The following is a 24,587-nucleotide window of genomic DNA, read 5'->3' on the forward strand; positions in this document are numbered from 1 at the left end:
AGAGAGAGAGAGAGAGAGAGAGAGAGAGAGAGAGAGAGAGAGAGAGATCCAGAGATTTGCAAGGGGCTTTGGCTGAATACTGTGCATGTTTGAAAAAAACCCAAATAACAAACCAATGCCAGGCCGGGAAAGAACCACCAGAAATAATAGGCAGAACCATTGCTGGAGCTCACACAGAGCTGGGAAGAGCTGTGTTCCCACAACCCAGAGTGAAAAGATCCCACGACACACAAGGTATCAGGTAGAGTCCTCAGAAGTGTGTTGCCTCAGCAGCGGGGATACGTTAGTCCTCGACTAAAGGCAGCTCTTGACCCAACCTAACAAAACTTAAAAGTAAGCCTTGAGGTGAGCTGTGACAAAGCGAGAGAGAGACATGGACATATATACACTATCAAATGTAAAATAGGTAGCTAGCGGGAAGCAGCCACATAGCACAGGGAGATCAGCTCGGTGCTTTGTGACCACCTGGAGGGGTGGGATAGGGAGGGTGGGAGGGAGGGAGACGCAAGAGGGAAGAGATATGGGAACATATGTGTATGTATAACTGATTCACTTTGTTATAAAGCAGAAACTAACACACCATTGTAAAGCAATTATACCCCAATAAAGATGTTTTAAAAAAAAGCAAGTCTTGAAAGGATAAAATTAATCCAAAAGAACATACCTACATGTCAAAACTCCACTATTAAAGAAAATACAAAATCCAGTACCCAACATGTAAAATCTACAATGCCTACCATCCAATCAAAAATTACCATGCATGCAAAGAAGAAGGAAATTATCCATAATCCAGGGAAAAATCAGCCAATGGAAATGAGAGAGATGATGGAATAAGCAGACAAGGACATTGACACACTGCTAAGAAAAAGAAATGAGGCGTAAGAATCAGAAAGGAGGCTATGAAGCTGTGATTATTTGCAGACATTACGACCAAATGCAAAAAATCAACAGACACATTCTCACAAGAATCTTAAGAGGTAGGTGTACCTATCACGCACACTTGAAAGATGAGTACGCTAGGGCATAGAGTGGTTAAGTGACTTGCTCAAGGTCACAGGGCTATAAGTGACAGAGATAGGGACTTTGGACCCAGCAGTCTGGCTCCAGAGATAGAATAAGGGAGTCTGGAAAGACTTATAAAAATTCGTAACATTTCTTTACATCAGTATCAAATAAGCCCAAAACATAACTGAAAATAGGTAATAACTCACAATTGCAACTAAACCTATCATGTATCTGGGAATCATCAAAAAGAATACACAAGACCTTATGTATACGTATACCTTACCCATAAGGTGACCCTATGATTTCTCGCCCAAGTTGAGAGTAAAAGGAAGAGCTAACAGGAAGGGACGTGGGGATGACAGGGGAGACTGGGACTGTCCCAAGCATATCGAGGTGGACGTTCACCCTACTTAATGGAAGCGAATATAAAATCTATTAAAGATCTTAAAAGAAGATCCACATAAAATAAGAAACATTCCACCTCTTTGGAGGGGAAGACAATTCTCAAATTAACCTGTAATTTCAGTTCAATCCAACAGAAATTTATCTTGGAACTTGATTAACTTATTCTCAAATGTACCTGCCCTCCAGAGTCCTCCAGGTTGAAAATCATGCATCTGTGCATTTGTAAGGAGCCTATCAGAAGGACTGGGATGTCTGTGGAGTGTCACAGGTGCACAACAGCCACTCAGGATGGCTGCCTCTGACCGGAGCTGGTAACCCATCAGCTGGACAGAAAAGGTGGGCAGGCAGGAAGTCCACTTTCATCCCTCTGCCTGTCTCTCTTTTCCTCCCTGAATCAGTCGTACAAGTCTTTCTGAATGAGTCACGTACCACTCATTCAAGGCGGAGCTCAGCATAGTCAGGTGGCTTCTATGTGAAAGCAGGAGGCAAACCTGTGAACCGTCAATGTACAAACTTGCTGCTCATCTGAAACCGTGAACATCTCAAGTGCAGGATCCTGCAAGAGTGCCCGGCCCAGAGAACAGGCTACAAAATGTTCTAAAGGAGGAAGTGAAGGAGAATGAGGGAAAGGGGAAAGCTGAGCACGGCAAGGAAAAGGAAAGAGGTGGAAGAAAGGGAGGGGACGTGGGGAAGAGGACAAACAGCCCTGCTGGGAGGCTGAAGCCTTCTCGCTGTCACTGCGGACCCAGCACCATGATGGAAAGGGCATGGGTGATGGAAGCAGACGTGCCTTGTGGGAGCCCCAGCTCAACCACTCACTGATGGCGTGACCTTGGGCAATTCTGCCGACCTCTCCGGATGGCAGAGTCCAGACCAGGGACATATCAACCTGGGGCTGAGGGTTGCAGATTCTAGTAAAGAAAGGGGGCACCTGGCAGGTGCTTCCAGCATGCTCTGCAAACCCCAGCTGCGAAGCCACAGTCCCTTTGGGGACAGCATGCTGCCAGCCAGGCAGGGGCTTAACAGTGGGTCTTGGGACAGTGGCCATTAGGTCCCTGCTCCATCTTGATAGCTACATGAGCTTGGAAGGGGTTCCCAGTCCTGAAGCACAATCAAACAACTCTCAGCTGCTGGCATCCCCCCAAGGGCTGTCATTTCTGTGCAATTACCCTGCAAATAAAAAATCTGAACAATTGCCACTCGGATGCTAAGAGATGCAGTCGACCGACTTCAGGAGGAACATCAAAGCCGCTGACTGGGGAGTGCCTATTGTATTGGCACTTGCCACAGTGAGATAGCCATTTGTGAAGATGGCCTGTCATGAAAAGGTCACAGCTGGCAAATGACTCTTGGCTGCCTTTCTCCATGAGGCCGGAATTAGGTAGCCTATGAGCTGCTCCATTATTGGGGAAATGGGCACTGGAGCCCACTCCAAAGTTAAAAAGCACCTTCCAATCTATTTGTTCCTCACAAATCCGGTGACTAGTGGGTTATCATTGTCTCAATCCTGATTTTACGGATGTGGGAGCCAAGGCACGTTCATCTAACATTACACAACCATGGGAAATAACCATGTTCCATGAGAATATTCCCTGTCAAAGATGAAGAAGAGATAGAGCTTTAGTTTGAAGTGCTGGATCCACCACCGCCTGGCTGCAGAAACCTGGATGAACTCACTGTGGAGACTCAGTTTCCACATCTGTAAAATAGGAATATGGACCGTTCCTACTTCTTAAGGAAGTCGGGAGGGGTAAAGCACGTAATGGAATGAAAGAGACAGGTTAGAATGGGGGAAGCATGTGCGGTCAGGTGAACTCACGGTGGGTGGGCTGCTGAGTTCGGCTCAGGAAACCTCGGGACCTTCTCAACCCCTCCTTCATCCTGTCCCTCTCCTCCTTCTACAGCGCTGGTGAGACTCAGCCCATCTTCCCAGACAGGCACTTGAGACCCTCCACCCCAGGTCTGTTCCCCCATCCCCTCGGGAGACCCAGCACCCCAGCAAAGCAGCCTTTTCACGGGGCTGCAGACTCTCTGGGCTCCCCTGAACCTGCATTGTGTCCTTGGCCACGGCTCAGGCCATGCATTCCTTCCACCAAACCAAATCCTCACTTTTCCTTCTCTGACAATATCTACCTTAAGTGTGACAATGGGTCACAAACCAGCGTGCGCTGGAGGAAATGCCCTGCCCCACCCCCCATGCAGCTAGTTCCTCCATGTAGTCCCTGCCTCACTCCACCCTCTCCTCGTCCCCTCCTGGGTGAACTGGGAATCCACCCCACTGGGCAGCTTGGCTCAGCTCTGCTCTGGGAGCCCCACTTCTGCTCCTCCAGGTAGGCTGCTGCCAGGACGCCCCCAGGGACACCTGTGATCGTGTGACTGAGTCTGTCTAATTCTGAGATGTTTAGCAAGCCCATCTGACTCTCCTACTAATTTCTATCTTCTGAATTAGCCTTTAACTGTAAGACAGATGATATTTCCACCTGTACGTGCCTTAGTCTTTGTCTTGTGTCTCAATTTTATATAGAACACAAGTGGGAATAGGGTGCTACTTCTGTGTCCCTTAAGACATCAACAACCTGTACACACCTGGAAGGAGCCATGACCTTGCCTGGAGCAGGTTCTATGGCTCTCTGCTGGATTACGCATTTGTGTTCTGAGAAATACACTTACATTAAAAAAAAAAAAATTAAAATAACTAGGTAAAGGACCCGAGGGACAGAAGGTAGGAACAAGACGAGCAGATCTAGAATATGGTCTGTACATCCACACACTGACAGTCCTCTGGGAGTCTGCCCTTTGCTGGGGAAGGCAGCGGCCCCCGGCAGTGACAACACGGTGTCGACTCTTAAATGTCACCTCCTCAGAGACACCTCACCTGACTCTCCCGCCTACAGTGGATGCCACTTCCCCCTCGCCGTCCCCCCACCCCGTCACTATCATACCATCTTGTTCATTTCTTTACCGGCACTGATCATGATCTATCATTTTAAGTGCTCTTTGTCTAAAATGTGCACTTCTGAGAGCTGGGACCACCCCAGCGGTCGTGAACACGATGCCTGGGACATTGCTGCCTCCTCAGCATCCCAGAGGAATGAAGGAACAGCGTGAGATATGCTAGGACGGGAAAGGAAGTTGGCAGGGGGAGGGGTAAGTGGGAGAACTGGGTGTTCCGGGAAGGCTTCTTGGAAGAGGGGGTACCTGAGGACAGAGGTTGTGCCTTAGGACAGCTGAGGACAAAGTCCACTTGTTCAGATAAAAAGAGGTGGAAAGGTAAATCCAAGAAGAGGGAAGGACACGGGTAAGCAGCACGTGGTCATACGCAGTACACGCAGAAACAGAAGTGTAACAAAAGGGGGCTGGTGAGGGAGGCTGGGCTGCTTGCGGCGCACAGAGGAGGGTGGCAAGATAAATGCAGAGATAGAAGTGAAGCAGCACAAGTGAACCCCTCAGCACAGAGCCAGGCACAAGGATGGTGGCAACCACAGGCCACGGAGGCGGCACCAGAGATGAGGCCAGAAGAATGGACCAGAGAGAGACCTCCTGGGGGAGAAGTGGAGGAAGAGGGTTCCAGGCAGAAGGACCAGGTGAAAAGGGGCGGGGGTGGGGGTGGGGTGGGTCCCACCTGCAGGAACACAAGGTAAAAACCAGGTGCTGCGGGGAGGGGGAAGGGTAAGCTGGGGCGAAGTGAGAGAGTGGCATGGACATACATACACTACCAAATGCAAAACAGATAGCTAGTGGGAAGCAGCCGCAGAGCACAGGGAGCTCAGCTCCATGCTCTGTGACCACCTAGAGGGGTGGGATAGGGAGGGTGGGAGGGAGACACAAGAGGGAGGAGATATGGGGATATATGTATATATATAGCTGATTCACTTTGTTATACAGCAGAAACTAACACACCATTGTAAAGCAATTATACTCCAATAAAGATGGAAAAAGAAAAAAACAGGTGCTGGGTGGAGATGGACAGTCACAGCCCCCAAGGGCTCTGTGTGCCCTTAAACTGGGCGGCTGCCAGCCCTGCCGTGTGCTATGAGGAGTGACAGATCGAACACTGACCTTTTCAACCAGGTCTTCGGGGGCCTGTTCCTCAAAGAGCTGAATTTTATCTTCAGTGCACTTCTTCAAAAGGTCTGTCTTGCTTTTGCTCTTGGAGCGTGGCTTCCTTGCCTTGGACTGTGGCTGGAGAGAGGGGAGAAAACATGGGCGAGAAAGTGATCACCAGTAGGTTGGTGCAGCCCCTGGTCTCCCCAAGCCCAGAGAGGCTCCTGCAGCTCTTGGCACCGCACAGCTGTCTTAGCCAGAGAGGGGAGGAGAGATGAACACTCTCCTGGAATGAACTCCGTTCATGGGCCTTCGGTCTTGGCATACTTTGGGAGCTTGTCCCGCCAAAGGGAGGAGAGGGATGCTCGTGGGCAGAGCCGGAGCTTTGCAGTCAGACAGATAGCGGCCCCACCTGCGTCCACCGCCTCTCCAGTGGGGGACCTCAACCCGTCAGCCTCTGTGAGCAGGCACAGGACGGAAGAGGTGCTTGTCCTTGGGAAGCTTACAGAAGAGCGGAGGAAAAAATCAGTAAACGTGAAAACAAATAACCGACCAAGACACTCTCAGAGGGTTGGTGAGCGCCATGAAGACAAGGAGACGGATATTCTCTGGGTATTATCTTACATTAGGCGGACGGGGACACGTCTGCAGAGGTGAACGGCTGCTGAGGACATCCGTATGCATGCATTCAAGGAGGCATTATGCGTGGGCTTTAACACACACCATCCTCATAGAATAACAGTCTGCACAACCTACACACACATACCAGCTTCTCACAAATGTAAAGAAGTGACATTGCAGCTGAGCCCCGCATGACAAGGTGTCAGGAGTGTGAAAATGTGGGAATAGAAGGTTCCAGACCCTGAAGACCTGAAGCCCAGAGCAAGGGTGAGAGGGGTCGAAGAAGAGGTTGTGTGGGACTTCCCTGGTGGTCCAGTGGTAAAGAATCTGCCTTCCAACTCAGGGGACCCAGATTCGATCCCTGGTCAGGGAACTAAGATCCCACACGTGGCGGGGCAACGAAGCCTGCGTAACACAACTACTGAGCTTGCACGCCTCAATGAGAGAGTCCACGTACCGCAAAAACTACAGAGCCCGCGTACGCGCTCTGGAGCCTGCCCGGAGCCCGCACACCAAAAAGAGAAGCCTGCGCTTCCATAACGAAGACCCAACACAGCCAGAGGGGAAAAAAAAGAAAGAAAAGAAATAAATAAAATAAATAATTTAAAAAGAGAAGAGGTTGTGGGTGCTCAGTAAATTGATATTCAGCGAATGAATGAATGAGTGTAGAAGATGCTACCCTCTCTGAGCCTCAGTTTCCAGACCTGTAAAATGGAGCTAATGATACCTACCTCATAGGATTACCGCAAGAACATAACACAATGGAACATAAATGGAACATAATCTAACATAATAAACAGAAAAATATAACAATACAGCATACTGTAACACAACACGATAGAACATAACAACATGCTTAGAATGTAGCCTAAATGAGAATATAACAATAGGACATGACACCACATAGCAAAACAAAACAGCATGCAGTAGGGCATAATGTAGCATGACCAACACAACACACACCACATCTAAGATGCTTGGCGCAGTACGTGGCCGCTGGTCACTCCCCATGAGGGCCAGTCCTCCTCCCTTCCCGGCTCACATACCCACCCTTCCTCCACTCTTTCACTGTCACGATCTCCCAGAGCCTGCTCTAGACCTGGACTCAGGCCTGCCCACCAGACTCCGACCCGGAGCCTATGGCCGTGGTGATGATGCAAGAGAAGACCCCCACGTCCTCAGGGCCTGCCTCAGCGCACTCAGAGGAAGCGAGCACGTACACAGCAATTCACTGAGTTCAGAGACCCCCATTTGACAGAGGAGGAGACTGAGGCCAGAACAGAATCGGTGGCTTCAGCCACATCATGGGAGCCCTAAGAACTAGACGGTGAGCTTCCTGACTCCTGCACCCAATGTCTTTAAAAACTCGGGCTGGGCTCAGCTTATCCCATGAGTGAACTATAGTTTTTATCTCCTAATCTAATGGTGATAATACCAAAAAGAGGAAATTGGGGGTCAACCCCTCTTAGGAACAGAGCTAGGCTGGTGGGTAAGACCCTGAAGCCCAGAGCAAGGACTGGCACTGGAAGCGGGGGAAGCCAGAGTGGGGCGGGGGTGGGGCAGATCGTGTGCATCCCTCCCAGCCCCATGCACGGTGATGTCAAGTCAGTAGCCTGAAATTGGCCTTGGAAGGAGTATTTACACCAGGGAAATAGGCAAATGCTACAAGTCAGGAACTCTGAACCCCCAATGAGAGTCAGTTTACCAGCACATGACTGATCAGGGGTCAGACCACAGGGGGTCTTGAGATCATGGTAGAACTTATAGCTGGGCAGAGAGCACCAAGGATGTGCCTGAATTTTGTTTTCTCCTCAAGGAGAAGCAGTAGGTTTAAAGTCAGAAAGCACCAGCTCCAAGATGAGTCCTTCTACTTCCTCCTACGTCGGTCAATCACTTTTCCTCTGCTGGTTGGTGCTTTCATCTGTAGAATGGGGACAAAACATCTACCTCCTGGCCCTGCTGTGAACCACAGATGAGCTACTGGAAGTATAAGTGATTCGAAATGTTTTCAATCTCAACATAATATCAACTCAAGGGAAGCCCCCGCATTCCGCCCACATCCGGTGGTTGGTTGGTTCAGTCAATAAAGTTTATTGCACACCTATTATGCACCAGGCACCTTCTAGGTGCTGGGATGGAGTGGTGGACGGGAACTACAAACAGGGAGCTTGTTGGCAGTGGGAGCACAGCCCGTGAGTTAAGTCGAGAAACCAGGACATTGCAGATAGCAATCAATTCTCTGAAGACGTGGGAACGCAGCATGGGATAAAGGATGGCTGGGAAAGTGGTGATCTTGGATAGTGGTCAGGGAAGACCACTGTGCAGGTGACACATTTGAACTGAGATGTGAAGAGACCATAAAGAGCTGGCCCTGTGATATTCTTGGCAAAGGAAACAGCAAATTCAAAGGCCTTGTCTCCGGTGGGATTCCCCAGAGGCAGAGCCAGAGACAGGGACTGGGGTGCACGCAGTTTCCGGAGAGAGGACCTCTGAGCAAGGCGTAGGGGGTGAGGGAACCAGGACAGGAGGGGGAAAGGGCCACGCACGGTGGAGGTCTCAGGTAGGGTCTGGCCTTGACTGGTCCATAAGGGGCTCCAGAGTAAACCCTGCACCCAAGAGTTGCCTCGTCTGTGGCCCATAACACGTGCTCACCACAGGCATCTGTCAATCATCACCCTCCGAGGCCCAGGGTGAGAGATGCCCTTTTCCACCTGAGCTGAGCATCCTCCTTGTGCCACTTACAGAAGTACTCTGAGTGCGTCACTGGCTGTGGCCAAGGGAGGGGGCAGGAGGAAGAGTCACCTTTCAGGGCAGGTGGCTCCCATCACTGAGGGGAATGCTCAGGACAGGGGCGCAGCTGTGAGCCGTGAGTGGCAGAGACTCAGGGCCACTGGTGGACAGTGCAAAGTCCAGGTACCAGTGTGTCCACTACAGAACTTAAGGTGCTTCCAGGAACAGCTGATGCCAACAGGGCCAGAGAGGAGAGGGTGGGAGATGAGCTGAGGGTGGGTGGCGGAGCGAGATCCTACAGTATCAACCGCCGGAGGAGGCCCCGCTTCTGTACCCACGAGGCCCCGAGATGCCCATCCTACCTGAAGCTCAGGGGCGGCCAGCGCCTGGTCCAATTTCAGGAACTCTGCTTCTCGCCATGCGGTTTGAAATTGCTGCAGCAGGACTCGGGCCCGGATTTTGGGAAGGGCCAAGCTCCTGTCCATCTGAGCGAAGCAGCCGTGAACTTCCTGCCTCATCCCGAGCAGCTCCTCTTCGGACAGGGAGAAGGCAGAGGACCAGAGCTTTCTGGAAAAGCAAGAACAGTGATATGTTTTAGTGGAGAGAAGACAGTGCGGGTTGTGCTGGGGGGAAAGTGTAAATTCAAAGCTCAAACTCCACTAGTCAAATCCACGTCTGGAAAAAAAACGCCATCTCCTTAATCGGGCATTCATTCCACAAGGATTTCTTGAGCATCTAATGTGTGTCATGATGGACACAACATCATATCGGGGCTAGGAATTCAGAGTTGAATGAGACAAGCCTGTGAGCAGGCAACAGGTGTCCCGGCACTCACGACCTTGAAGAGAACCTGTCTCTGTTTAGAACAGACATGAAGACAAAGAACTGTCCACCAAGCCTGGCCAGCAGCAGACTGTAAGTAGGGACCAGCAGCCCAGAGGAGAGATGCCCAACTCGGCAGGTCATGGGGAAGGGGGGGCCTTATGCTGGGTCTTTCTAGGATGATGAGCGACAGCTCTCATTTAGGGAAAACCTATTCCATGCTGGAAACCATGCAGAGTGATTTACCGTTAGGGGCTGACTGTGTCCTCCCAAAAGATATGTTCAAGTCCCAACCCCTGGTACCTCTGAATGTGATCATATTTGGAAATAGGGTCTTTGCAGAGGCAGTTTAGAAGTAAGTTAAGATGGGGTCATGTTGCAATAGGGTGGACCCTTAATCCAATATGACTGGTGTCCTTCAAAGAAGAGAAGACACACACACAAGAAGGCCATGCGATGATGGGTCTACGAGCCAACAAGTGCTGAGGATTGTAGCAACAGCAGAAGCTAAGAGAAAGGCGGGGATCAGATTCTCCCCTGGAACCTTCAGACAGAGCACGACCCTGCCAACACCTGGATTTGGACTTCTGGCCTCCAGAACTGGGAGCCAATACATTTTTGTTGTTTTAAAGCCCCTGGTCTGTGGTGCTTTATTATGCCAGCCCCAGGAAACATCTACCTGCATCCTCACCGATCCTTTGGCAACTCAATCCTCAATTTACAAATGAGGAAATTTTTTTTTTTTTTTGCGGTACGCGGGCCTCTCACTGTTGTGGCCGCTCCCGTTGCGGAGCACAGGCTCCGGACGCGCAGGCTCAGCGACCATGGCTCACGGGCCCAGCCGCTCCGCGGCATGTGGGATCTTCCCGGACCGGGGCACGAACCCGTGTGCCCTGCATCGGCAGGCGGACTCTCAACCACTGCGCCACCAGGGAAGCCCACAAATGAGGAAATTAAGGAATGTCCCCCTCTTCCTCCCAGGCAAGGCCTACAGCCACTCTACAGGGGAGAACGGCCACAGGCTCTCTTTCCCACCTCTAGGGATCCAGTCTGGCCAACGAGATGGAAGAGGAGGTCTGCTGGGACTTCTGGACAGAACGTCCTCCCTGACCCAGGAGACAGCATCTGGGGGGAGGCCATCTCTTCTGTCCTGCTTTGGGCAACGTGTGTCTGTTCATTGATCACTCAAAAAATCTTCATGTGGGCCTGTGGGACTTCAGCTCACCTAGAAAGTTCTCTCATGGAAGCAGAATAAGACCGAAAGGGCTGACTTGGGCCCCCGAACAGAAGCGGTCTGAAGGCCCCAAGCCCATGTCTTGGGTTCCCTGGGACTCATCAATTTTTCTGAAGTACTTTAGGAAACTGCAGCTGTTCCTTTGTACCTTCCCTCGTGGAGAATCTTTGCCCCACGTGTTTGCTGCTTACGTGGACCCCAAGGTGAGAGCAACTCTGAAATGAATCTGAGTTTTTATTCTTGCCCATCTTCAAACCAGATTGGCCCAGGGTCGTCTGGCTTTAATCCTCCACTAGGTAGGTAGAAATATAGGAGATAGGGTCTTTGCCCTGAAGGAATTTAAAATCCAGGCAGGAGTTTAGCAAAAAGCTCTCAAAGACACTTTCCCTGGCAAAATAGGCATCCTTATTAATTCTTATTTTATAGGACCAGGTTTACAGCAACTCTCTCTTGCTTGAAATTGAGAAGCTTATAAAAATATGTTTCAAAACTATTGTGCAAAGCCATTTCTACTTAATGCCTCAGAAATAAAGGCTACAACCTTTTAGGGTCTTAAATAAGCAAAGTATATAAGCAGACTCAGATTGTGTGTATTGTTAGTTGACCCCCTTTAACCCTCAGGAAAATCATAAAGAGTTTTCTGATACCAAAGTGAGATCTCTCTTTTCCTGTTGAACGACTCAATCGGCGGCCGCTTTAATAATACTCCCTGCAAAATGGAACCACATGAATCAAAGAAGATGACCATCCAATAATGGGAATGTCACGTCCAATCCACACACTTTGAAGAGCCCAAAGCAGGCTGGATGGAGCAAAGAGACTTTGGTCGAATGTAGATTGGGCTGAATAATCACTGCTGAGAACAATTTGTGGGAATAAGAAGTGGCATTGAAGCATCTGACTTGTATGGGCTTGGAGAAGACAGCATCTCGTTTGTTCAAGAAAACAAAAACGAACACAGATGGCGAACTAAACAAGGACAGAACCATAAAGAAAGAGAGATGAGAAGGAGGGGAGAGGTCACTTCATCTAAACCAAGACAATCTCACCCTCTGCGAACACCTGGGACCTCTCCTCCCTGGCAGCAAGGTCAGTCCCTGGGAATGAGCACTTAAGGAGGAGGCACTGCATCCTTGAGGCCAGGAAGACCTTGTTCCATGGGATGTCACTGCCACCGAGGAAGGATGGGCACTGCAGAACGATGCTCTGCTATTTGGTATCCCTGAAAGGGTTCAAGGAGAGCTCAGGCTTCGGTGCAGATGGGGAGGACCACCGACGTCCAGCGAACAGCATGCAGGATCAGTAGAGGAGGGGGACAGAGGGACCGAGCAGACAGACTGAGAAGGGCGCCTTCCCCTCCCCTCCCCCAACGCCCACCCCCAACACCCCCTCCACAATCCACAATCCTATGTTGATGCAACCTTTTCTAATCAAAAGGGCTTCAATTCAATTCAGAATTGAAATTGTGGCTAAGATCCAAACTGAACTGTGGAGTGGCCATACCGAGGAAAGAATAGTCAACGGGCTTTGGTTTTGTTTATTCGCTTCAATAGTGTTTTCTGGGTTGGTTGGTTCCTTTAAGGAACATTGATGGGTGGGTCCGTTGGTTAAAAGGAAAAGAGCGCTATGTTATAGCCAAACGGGCACCGTTACGCCCTTATGTGTAAACAGTCTACACTACTTTAAATAAACAGACTGGGAAGGTGGCGGTTACTGTCTATCTTCACTGCGCTGCTGTTGCTGGGGGGTTTGATTCTGTCTTTCATGTGGTGAGACTGGTCTCCCCTCTTCACACCCAGACAAGGACCCACCCAGCTGTTCCACCGCCTGGTCTTGCCCCGCCTCAGCAAGGCAACAGTGGGCAGTGTCCCCTTGTCTCCGGCTCCCAGTACCAGGTCAGTGGCCGGCGCCCAACATGTACCTTCTTCAGAGCTTGGTACCTGGTTAATTACTCCTGCTCTGTGTATCACAATCATCTATTCATGTGTCTGTTTTCCTCCTGATAATCTGAGTTCTTCCAGCACAGGAATGATGGTGGTGATGATAGCAGCTACCTCTTATCATCCACTTATTGCAGACCAAGGGTTGTGTTAAAAGACTGACATAGGGCTTCCCTGGTGGCGCGGTGGTTGAGAGTCCGCCTGCCGATGCAGGGGACGCGGGTTCGTGCCCCGGTCCGGGAGGATCCCACATGCCGCGGAGCGGCTGGGCCCGTGAGCCATGGCCGCTGAGCCTGCGCGTCCGGAGCCTGTGCTCTGCAATGGGAGAGGCCACAACAGTGAGAGGCCCGTGTACCGCAAAAAAAAAAAAGAGATGATGTATGTGACACCTGGAGCTGCAGCAGCCATCCTGAAACCATGTGGGGCTGAGCCCAAAGACCAAAGCAGCACACTGAGTATAGTGGAGCAGAAGGATGTTGAGGGCTGGATCCTTGATAGTATCATCGGGTCATGGAATCAAAACTAGAAAATTTACCCCCCGACTTCTTATAAAATGCTTTCTTCACCTTCTAACAACCCAGTAGTATCATGTGCTGCTGAAAGCACCGTAAATGATTTATCATTGTCATCCCATTCTACAGGCAAGAAAGATGAGGCTCAGAGAAGTTAAGTAACTTGCCTACACTCAGACAGTTGGTGGCAGTGCTGGGATTTAAACCCAGGTTTTTGGTCTACACTGCCCACCTTTCATTCCTCTCTGTAGCCCCATGTGGGCCGTGTTCAAGGCTCCTCCAGTTTCCAATCTGACGTGCCAGCCCTAGACAGTTGCCAAAGCTTTGCTGGTGTCTGTCACACAGCTGATGGCCCCTTTTGGGCCACGTCAAATCTCAGTCTGCACAAAGAGCTGGCGAATGCTGCAGGGCAGTGAAGGACTGTCAACAGTGGCCCCTCTGGAATCTGATTTTAACTTGTCCTCATTGCTTCCATAGCTCTCCAGTGGCTTTGAAAACATGAGTGGTGCAAATCATCCATTATTTTATAATTATTACACCAGGATTGCTGGCGGGCAATGGCTTACAGCATCCTAGTCAGAAGTGGATGTCATTCCATGGTTCTTGAATTCAATGAATGAAGGGGACCCATAAAGAGATGGTGCAGTGGGCCGTAAGGCCTGGAATGAAGGCCCACTACCATGTGCTCCCTGACATCTGCTGACACAGGGAGGACCTCATGTGGCTTAACTATAAGTTCCCCTCCCCACCCTGCTCCTGTGGACAAGCTCCCCTCTTCACACAACACTTCTCATCAAGGGGACCAGGTGCAATTCCTGCTTACTCACGAGCAGTGGGTTTCAGTTCCCTGCCAGCCTGTAATTGTCCAAACAAGCCCATCACATCCTCCCACGGGAACCAGGGGGCACCTCACCCTCCTGTTGCTCTTGCGTTGGCCAAAAAATTTGTTTGTTTCCCTGCTCACATGAAAAACCCGAACTTTTTGGCCAACCCAAATACAAAGCCTGCCTCCCACGAGCCCTGGTTGTTTGCTCTGCAACCCCTGAGTGGCCCTGGGGGGACATGCACTGCACATCTTCCCTGGGCTGTGGGTATAAGTAACTAATACACTGCTGTCCAGTGTCAGATGGCACGTGTCTGGCCATCCCTGTAACCAGGCGGTGGAATCCCTCCCCCACTAGTGGGAGGAGAGGAGGTGATGAAAACACACAGGGATTAAAACTCACGTGAAGATCAAGTGCTCCCAGTGTCTCAGCTCCGCCTGCTCCTCCGTGGAGGCCTCCAGAGCATCGTCCTTCAGTCTCTGCCTCACGCTCTGAATGCCCTCCTGGCCTCTGTCCCTCTCCTCGCCCTCGAGCCGCTCGGCCCGGGCGGCCAGGTCCCTGCTGTGCTCCTCCAGGATCTGCTGCAGGAAGAGCCAGGGGACCCCGCGCTTGAGCAGCTCCTGGGTCATCACCGAGTTCTGCAGCCGCCGCAGCTGCTCTGTGGCTTTCTCAGACAGTGAGAGGGTCAGGGCCCTGAGCTCGTCCAGGGCAGCCTGGTCCAGGCGCTCCTGCAGCTCCTCCAGGGTGGCGCTGTGCTCGGCCACCAGGCTCCGCCACTGGCCCATGTACTGGCGAGCATCCTCAGCCGCCCCGAAGGCTTCAGCGATGGACAGCCGCTCCCTCCGCTGCTCCTTGTGCTGGCAGGAGTTCCAGAACAGACAATTAACAGGGGGTGGGACTCGGTTGTACAGCTCTTGGGGAAAACACTCCGGTTGCAGGAAGCACCGAATGTCAACATCTCTTTCCCCAATCACCTCATATTCAGCAAATTATTCTTGAAAACAAAAAAAGTAACATAATAGAAAGACCAATGGAGATTGCCAAAGTAGCAGCAGAGGAGAATTGAGCCACGAAATGGAAACTTTGAATAAATGCTTTGCTCTTCTAAAACCTACTAAGATTTTTATGCAAATAGGCTAATAGGACAGAAATACTGCAAGAGCGTGTTCAGAACTGGAAGGACTCTTGATTTCTCCCCATAGTCAAGTCTTAGACAACAAGAGAGGAAATTTCTATTAAGGTTTTCACCTTCTGAACACATCCTCCCCAAAGGAGAAGAGTGTGTAACCTGGTTGATCTTTAGCAAAATGTGACCACCTTTTACTCATTTGTTTCAAAGAAGGATCCAGGACATCTTTTTTTCTCTTCCTTCACTCAGATATAATATTCTCTCTATCTTGCTCTCTTCTTCTGGACTAGACAAAATCTGCCTCTGTCTATGTTAATCACAGTATTCCAGAGGCAAGGGGTGGCAAATTTCATAATTCAAAGATTTAGGGTGAAGATTTAAGCAAAAGGCTTAATCTGCCTCACCCAACTGAGCTTTTAGCAGTACCTCCTTTGTTTGAGGTTGCATCGTTTTTAAATGAATCAATAAAGTTGATCGTCGTTCCCCCCTCCCAAAAAAACAAAATTATTCTTTAGAAAATAAGCCAAAATGTAGTGAAAACTTCATTTGTTCAACATTTATTGAACACGTATCTATTGAGTAGGTAACACCCAAGAGGCAGACCACCTGGGCTCCTATCCTGGCTTCTCCACTTACAAGCTGAGCCACCCAAAACGAGTGTCTGGCCCTGTCTGGGCCTCTACTGCCTAATCTGTAAAATGGGGATAATAATAGGATCTACTTCACAGAGTAGTTGTGAGGATGCAATGAGTTGCTGAAGACATGTGTAACTCTTAGAGGAGGGCCTGGTGCAGAATTGGCATCAATGAATGTCTGCTATTATTATTACCAAGTCCCAGGCACATAGGAACTGAAAATGGAGATATCCTAAGAGAAAACCCCCCTGAGATCCATGAGAGACAATTTAAATGAGGAGGTCACAGAAGGCCTTTTAAAGAAGGAGACCCAAATGGATAAACAACAAGGTCCTATTGTACAGCACGGGGAACTATATTCAATATCCTGTAGTAAAACATAATGGAAAAAAAAACCAAACAACAAAGGCTAATCACCACCAAGAGTAATTATAGTAATAATATGCTACTACTAATTTAAAAAAGTTAAAAAATAAAGAAGGAGACCCAGGCTTCCCTGGTGGCACAGTGGTTGGGAGTCTGCCTGCTAATGCTGGGGACACGGGTTCGTGCCCCGGTCCGGGAAGATCCCACATGCCGCAGAGCGGCTAGGCCCGTGAGCCATGGCCACTGAGCCTGCGCGTCCGGAGCCTGTGCTCCGCAACGGGAGAGGCCACAACAGTGAGAGGCCTGCGTACCACAAAAAAAAAACAAAAACAGAAAACAGTAGCATCTACCTCATAGGGTTAATGTAAGGATTAAATAAAATACATAATACACTTAGCACAGTGCCAATTAAACACTCCATAAATGTTGTAGCACCCATCAGTCATTATTCACTGGAACCAGCACTCCTACTCCCTTGCCCTGGCAGACATTACTAACCTACCGCAACCCTCAGCTTTGCTAGGACCTGTAGAGATCTTGACACAGCATTCCAAAAAGTCACTACTAATCAACTGCAGATGGCACATCAGGATGCCTGCCCAGCTGCCCTTCGGATCCTAGCCCTCTGATGGCAGTGCCTGGCATGGAACCCGGCACTTGGTGGGTGTTCACAATGGTTATGTAAAGAATCAAGAGCATAATTCCTTATATACCTTTTGCAGCATCTCTCGTCTTCTCTTAATTATTAATTTTTGGTGGAGTTTTTTCTTTTCCTGCTTTAAGTCATTGTCCAACTTCTGTTTTATAGAAAAGACTTCTGTCTGAGCCCGCTCCAAGAGCACCCGCATCTGATCTTCATCCAAGTAGCCTGCTCTAGATGAAAAAGATGCAGGGTTAGTTAACACACTATCCAAACTCACCTACAGCTTGGCTGTGCTGTGGCTGAATGTTTATCTCCATATTCGATTTGAATCAGAGAAATCTCTACCATCAGAAGGAGCAGGAGAACAGGCAGCTAAGACGTTACGAAAATGCAGGAAGGGTAAGGTCAGCTTTTTCAGAGATGTGCAGAGAAAGCTCACATCCTGAGAGAAATTACAATTGGGCAAGAGTTCTTGGAGGCAGCAACATTCAAGGGGACCACTGTGGAACAGATAGAATCTTCCAAGAGGAGATGGTAGATTAGGAAGTCCTAGTGACAGGAATGGCACAAGTAAAGTCCAAGAGGTAAAATGCAGGGAAAACACGCTGTGAGGGTTAATTCTGTTTATCAACTTGACTGGCCAGGGTGCCCAGACTAAAGATCACTTCTGAGTGTGTCTGTGCAGGGGTTTCCAGGTGAGACTAACATTTGAATGGGTGGGCTCAGTAAAGCAGATGACCCTCCCCAATGTGGGTGGGCACCCAGTCCACTGAGGGCCTGAACAGAATAAAAGGTGGAGGAGTAAGGACTTCACTTTTTTTTCCTGCCTCACTGTTGAGCTGGGACATTTAATCTCATCCTCTCCTGCTCTAGGGCTGGGATTCCCCTGGTTCTCAGGCCTCTGGACTGAATTACACCACTGGCTTTCCTGGGCCTCCAGCTTGCAGACGGCAGATTTTGGGTCTTCTCAGCCTCCACAGTCACACGACACAATTCCTCAAACATATCTTACTGGTTCTGTTTTTCTGTTGCTGCCACTATCACCGCTACCATTCCCAGTCTGTCTGCATCCTTGGGCTGGGCCCCCTGCTTGGCATACCGTAGATTCCCCATGGAAGCTTCCTGAAGGAATGAATAGGTGACTGAGCAAATGGTAGATATGCATTTCAGAAATATAAGTCTGTGCCAACCTATTAAAATAGGATTTAAAAATCAGAGGTACAGAACACTTCCCTGGTAACCGCTGCCCATGGTATACCCAGCTGTTGGGTGCTTCCATTCAAGGCAAGGAGCTGTTTCTTTCACTCGAGTGAAAATGAATCAGGAATGTCAAGTTAACTGCAGTGACAAATTCATTAGCATCTTTGGGTGGGGAGTGTTCACATAACTTGCACCTTACTGAATCCTCATTAAAGAGGACAAGAGAGGGCTTCCCTGGTGGCTCAGTGGTTGAGAGTCCGCCTGCCGATGCAGGGGACACGGGTTCGTGCCCTGGTCCGGGAGGGTCCCACATGCCGCGGAGCGGCTGGGCCCGTGAGCCACGGCCGCTGAGCCTGCGCATCCGGAGCCTGTGCTCCGCAACGGGAGAGGCCACAGCAGTGAGAGGCCCGCGTACCGCAAAAAAATAAAAATAAAAAATAAAAATAAATAAAGAGGGCAAGAGAGCTGCCAAGTCCTAGCACAATTACTCAGGTAGTAGAACCAATTCATAAAAGCACGGCTTGTCCTAAGAAAGCCAGCCTTATCATCATGGCCCTACTCATTTTAAAGCTTGTAACCTACAAAGAATAAATTTCATTGTTGACAATTATGCGTCTCATAGACTAGCTGAGAAGGAACGCTGCCGAAGGGCTAGAGGCTGCAGTGAACAGCACCATTTACCTGGCTGCATGGTACCCCAGTGCTGCTGAGAAAAAATACTCAGAGTGCAAGATAAGCATCTGTGTATTTATACTTAATTCCAAAGGCCAAGACATGGAGGCAACCTAAATGTCCATTGACAGATGAATGAATGAAGAAGATGTGGCATATATATATATATATATATATATATATATATATATATATATATAATGGAATATTACTCAGCCATAAAAAAGAATGAAATAATGCCATTTGCAGCAACATGGATGGACCTAGAGATTATCATACTAAGTGAAGTAAGTCAGACAGAGAAAGACAAATACCATATGATGTCACTTATATGTGGAAGCTAAAATATGATACAAATGAACTTATTTACAAAACAGACTCACAGACGTAGAAAACAAACTTACGGTTGCCAAAGGGGAAAGGCATGGAGGGATAAATTAGGAATTTGGGATTAGCAGATACACACTACTATATATAAAATAGATAACCAACCAGGACCTACTGTATAGCACAGGGAACTATACTGAATATTTTGTAATAACTTATAAGGGAAAAGAATGTGATAAAGAATAGATATATATATGTATGTATAACTGAATCACTGTGCTGTACACCTGAAACTAAGTCAACTATACTTCAATTAAAAAAATACAAAAATAAAAACAAACTCGCCCCCCGAAAAAAAAGAAAAACAAAGGTGAATGCAAGAGCCAGCGGTGTCCTAGAGCTCAAGGAGAAGTGGGCTATCCCATCACACAGTTCATGAAAGCCTCCACCATTGATTTCTCTATGAAATGTTGGGGATTTGCTTTAAGATAACTCAGGGCAGGGATGTATAGCTACATCAAGATTGCCCACAAGTTGGTACCTACTGAAGCTGATGACGGGCACACGTCAGCTCACTGTATGGTTGTCTCGACTATTGGGTATGTTTTAAAAATTCTGTAATGCAAAGGATTCTTCCAACTAGAGAATTCTTAAGAAATAAGTCAGGAGCAGCCAGTGCATGCGCTGAATGAACAGAAGTAGATGGTCTTTGATGAGGAACGTTGGGGCAAGGCTGTTTGTCTGCAACATTTTGGGTGGTTTGGGGGTTTTACCTCTCGTGTTTCTGGATAAGGAGGGTCAGCTGAGCAGAAGCAGTGCTAAGCAGGCCCTGCACACGGGTCTCTGATGACTGTATGTTCTGGACCAGATACTCCCTGTGGCCAAATCTTTTACTGAGATGGTATCTCTTACTAGCCTGGAAAAAGTCCATTAGTTCTTCTACATTGTCCTGTTTAAAAAAAAAAATCAAGAAAGTATGCCTAAATAAAATTTAAAGAAAATTCTTTCTAGTCAGTTAAAATATTACATTTCCTTTTTGAAGAAAATACACGGCGATAGAAGCCCTGGGATTAACACCTTAAACGTCCCTGCCTCGAACAAAGGCTCAGAAGAAATGAGGGCTTTGAAAAGTGCATTTGAGACCCAGATGGTAAAGAGTTATCAAAACAACTAACTTTGCTTCCCTAGAAATGGAATATAAATTTCTCTCAGGCATCCTTCACCCAAGCGCACAGTCACACCTGTGGCGCTCCCCAAACACAGCACCAGGACAGGTGCTGAAGTTCTGGGATAAATTAGCCACCGGCTCTGACCCCAGAACTCCCACTCTCATGGAAGACATGAGATGAGCCTGGTCACGGAGTAGCACAAAGTTCTTATAATGTACAAAATGCATAAGAACCCAAGCAACACAAGAGAGTAATAATAGCCTTGCATATACTGGGTGTTTTTGCTGGGCCTGGCATTGGACCCAGAGCATTTCTCGTCTTTTGTAACTTAATTTAGGGACAGGATACTATTATTCCCATTTCACAGATGAGGAAACTGAGTCCATATCACACAGCTGGTAAATGACTGAGCAGGGATTTGAACTCAGCCATCTAATTCCAGGGCCTGTGTTTTAACTTCATAATAGGCTGTCTCCCAAATCCAGCTTCAACCAGTAGCATAATAATTAGACCAGCAGTAATTAAACCCACGGTAATTAAAACACCAGCCTCAGTGTATTATCCCACTGACTGGCTCTGCTGTCTTTTTTCCATCTGGGGAAATACTGTCCATGCAGCGGCTTACCCGAAAGTTCAACATTTTGTTCAATAAGAAACGTATGATGTTTTTCTTTCCACACAAAAGCTATAACCTCTCCAGGTCCAACACCTGAGGATTTGCACTCTCCTGACAGTGAAAAGCAGAATGCTCTCTCTGAGAGCTCCTGGCAGCAGAATCAATACAGCAGGAACACTGTGGTGACGTTTCTACCCTCTACGGAGCTGGATCACGTGAGTCAGCTGACCTGAGCCCTTGCCGTCGGGAAGCTCAGTCGGGATCCTCAAATCCTAATCTGTCTGTGCCTTGGGACTGTCACCAGGGCTGTTACTTTTTTGTCCCCAGTATTATTAACAATAACACGTGTTCTTTCCAACATGGAGAGTCAGCCACAGCTTATCACGAGGAGCGGGCAAAACGACAGCAAAATCTGTTAATCCCTAAGTGATGCTGTGGGGTCTGAATACCTACCCAGGACTTTATTTACTCTCCTAAAGTTTTACTGGGAAAAACCAAGAGCAAAACGGAGAGGCTGGCCGGCTCTCTTCACGCCAAGATGCCCAGTGCTTTCTGACAGTGGTCCTCTCTTTCCAAAAGGCTCACGAGAGCCGCCTGGTCTCCTCGTGGGACAGCCCTGATCTGTTGCAGCTCTCACTCACGAGGCCTGTGCCAGGACCAGAAATCTGGTGCTTTATAGCACACCAGTGATGCACTGTGTGTACAGGCACAGGTAAAATGCCTCAGGCAGGCCTCATAAAAATAGTGACAGTCTCATAAACTATTTTCACAGTCATCTAGGAATTTATTCAGTCTGGGTTAATGACACTCACACTCAAGCTTACATGCAAAGACACCCACAAATTCACCCAAGAATATCGAGACAGAGAACATAAACCCTAGGCATACGTTGCCATACATACGTGTATGCACATATATATTTATATTTTTAACCACTATATATATTAACCATATATTGTGCCAAGCACTGGCTTTCCATGAATTAGATCATGAAATCTCCATCATGCCCCTTTTAGTGTGGGGACTCTATTACCCTCATTTTACAGGTGAGGCAACTGAGTCTCAGAGAAGTTAGGCAATTTGCTTAAATTCACAGAGCTGATGGGTAGTGGAACTGGAATGCAGGTCCAGGTGAGCCTGAGTCTAAGGCCTGTGCTTCAAGCCCCCATTTGCCCTGCTTATTGGAAACTCAGCCGCCGCATCAAGAGGTCGAAGGAAGACAGCATTAGTTCACTGGAACCCAGCACAAAAGAGATAGGACTTAGCTCAGAAAGAGGAGAAATTTACTGAAACAGTTCAGGAAAATGACTCCTCCATCAGAGAGAGCCTCATTTGAGGCATTACCTGTATTTTAGAGTAATCTTGCAGCAGCATTTTCGCTGCCTCTGGCTTCAGTTCCCCTTTGAAAATAGCACTTTTTATCTGGGTAAAAAAGATACTGTGCAGTTCATTCCTCTGGAAAATGGCCAGCTGCCTGTGGGCCTTGGCAAAATCTTCCTCCTGCTGCAGAGCAAGGGACCTCCTCAGGTGCTCCTGTTCTAGGCCATGGAGGGTCCGCAGGAGGCTGCTGCATTCGATAGCGGACTGTGGAGAAGAGCGGGGCACGTGGGAGGTGACACACTGGTCAGGCATGCACAGGCACATGTGTACAACATGTGAGCACACACATGCATGCACGTGCACATGTACATACATGCACGCACACACAGCATACATGCATGCACCAACACACATGTGCACAGTGCATATAAATGCACCCAGCAATAATGCACATACAGGCACACGTACATGCACATGCATATGCACACACGTGTACAGAGGACACATACATGCACCACCAACATACACACAGTGCATATCAATGCACACAGCAGTAATGCACATACACGCACACACATGCATGCACGTGCACAGGCACATACACATACGCTCAGCACACAGACATGCACCACCAACACACATGTGCACACATACACATGCACAGTGCATATAAACGCGCACAGCAACAAACAGTGCACACACATGCACAAAGATACAGGCACACACAGCAATACAAATACAGAGCACGCATGTGCACATGCACACACAAGCATGTGTGTGCACACCCACATGGAACACACACATGTATACACACAGGCATACACACACACTGAATCCCAAATTTGCCATGAGGAAGCTGCTAAACTCTGGGAAATGCTGTTGTAACCTGTCCTCCCTGTTATCTTAACGTTTTCCAGAACCATCTCAAAGAAAAAAATTCACAAGAGTGGAAATTTTCAAATCAAACTGCCTGAAAATAGCCCGCAAAATGGAAACATCAATGGACAGTGCTGTTAGGCTCTCAAGCTTATTTCCATCATCTTTCATCCTTAACTTAGATGAAGAAAAAAATACGAGCAATCAGGCCCAAGCTGATAACCTTTGTGTTAAAAGGGAGGCAAAGGGGAGGTAGGAAGTGGCTCCTGGGATGCCTCCATTTTATGTGGTCCAGAGGGAGGGCAGCAGGGGGGTGACACGCCTTCACTAAGTTCCTGATGCATCTGCACTCCCATTACCTCAAAAGACTCATGCCGCAGGAGGGTGTCTTAGTCATTCCACGTGCAGAGGCAGAATTCTAAGAAGCCCCCAAGATTCCTGGCCCCCAGTGTAAGACGTCACAGAAATTCCCTCCCTCTGAGTGTGGACATAAACTTTGAATATGATGGGACTGTCACTCCAATGGTCAGATTATTATGTGGCAAAGCTGAAGGGGTCTTCTCTTCTGGAGAGAAGTAGTTATTCACAGCTGACTTGATCTAAATTACAGAATGCAAGTCACCCACAATGAGGGTGTTGGGCCCCTGGTTCTGGGCAGCACAGGGATGCTCTGCTACCAGGGGAGTAGCTGGTGCCCAGGTAGGTCCATTCATCCATGAAAGTGACCTTCTATTTTGACAGTATGCAATTCGACAAGCTCCAAACCTCAATTTATTTTAATTAATAGGAATGAAACAGGGGTGAAATCCATTTAACTCCTCACAGCCAGGACAAAAAGCAAGCACACAGCACACGTGCACGCGCACACACACACACGCATACACACGTGCTTGAGTGCGTGCGTGCAAATCCTAAAACGTAATTATCTGTCCTTGCTTAGAATAGTATTTCTGAAGAATAAGGCATGAGGAAATGTGTTTGTGTCATAGTGAAATGCTCCTTAAAATAACTTTTGGTGGGAGTCCCCCCCATTTCCATGTATACTGCCCTCCTAAGGGGGTCCAGAGACCCACAGAAATGTGTTCATCCCCTGCTCTAGTTCAATCCTTCTGTGGCACAGATGAGAAGACTAAATCCTAAAACAGGGGACACCATGGAGGCCTGCCAAGCAGGGGAGGTCATGTGAGGTAGCCTGGGAAGCACTGTACTGGGGCATTGGGGACTGGGGTAAAGCAGAGAAAGCAAGCCCTGCTTACGGGGTCAGCCACTGCTCAGTCCACCAAAGGGGGCGCTGCAGAACTATGCACTTGGTGTGGCCATATCTTTCCATTTTTTTTAAGAGAAGCTGAAACTCTGGATTTTCTATCCAAAATTTTATATTTTAAATATTGGCAACACATGTGCATTTTTAAAGGTACATTAAAACAATGGTCACTCACCCCCAACTCCCTATTGAACTTTCCACTAAAAGAGACTTCTCAGAGAAATGAGGCATGT

The 24,587-nt window shown here is 48.4% G+C and overlaps 1 protein-coding gene across 5 annotated transcripts in view; it reads right to left on the bottom strand.

The window, feature by feature from the left end:
• EVC2 (EvC ciliary complex subunit 2) overlaps positions 1–24,587 on the bottom strand; it is a 135,819-nt gene that overhangs the window by 34,687 nt on the left and 76,545 nt on the right. For all 5 annotated transcript variants that reach the window (XR_003432220.1, XR_003432221.1, XM_027103386.1 and 2 more), the window contains 6 exons: positions 22,239–22,478; positions 19,883–20,058; positions 16,981–17,140; positions 14,540–14,994; positions 9,168–9,372; positions 5,470–5,592 (listed from right to left, as the gene is read on the bottom strand). Coding sequence is in view for 3 of the 5 variants with exons in the window: in XM_027103386.1 (XP_026959187.1) it covers positions 5,470–5,592; positions 9,168–9,372; positions 14,540–14,994; positions 16,981–17,140; positions 19,883–20,058; positions 22,239–22,478 (1,359 nt within the window). In the remaining 2 variants the exon portion in view is untranslated. The remainder of the gene's footprint in view (positions 1–5,469; positions 5,593–9,167; positions 9,373–14,539; positions 14,995–16,980; positions 17,141–19,882; positions 20,059–22,238; positions 22,479–24,587) is intronic.

The sequence above is a fragment of the Aethalodelphis obliquidens genome, unplaced genomic scaffold (assembly GCF_003676395.1).
Source record: "Aethalodelphis obliquidens isolate GAN/ISIS:26980383/991018 unplaced genomic scaffold, ASM367639v1 scaffold6, whole genome shotgun sequence".
NCBI classification, from domain to species: domain Eukaryota; kingdom Metazoa; phylum Chordata; class Mammalia; order Artiodactyla; family Delphinidae; genus Aethalodelphis; species Aethalodelphis obliquidens.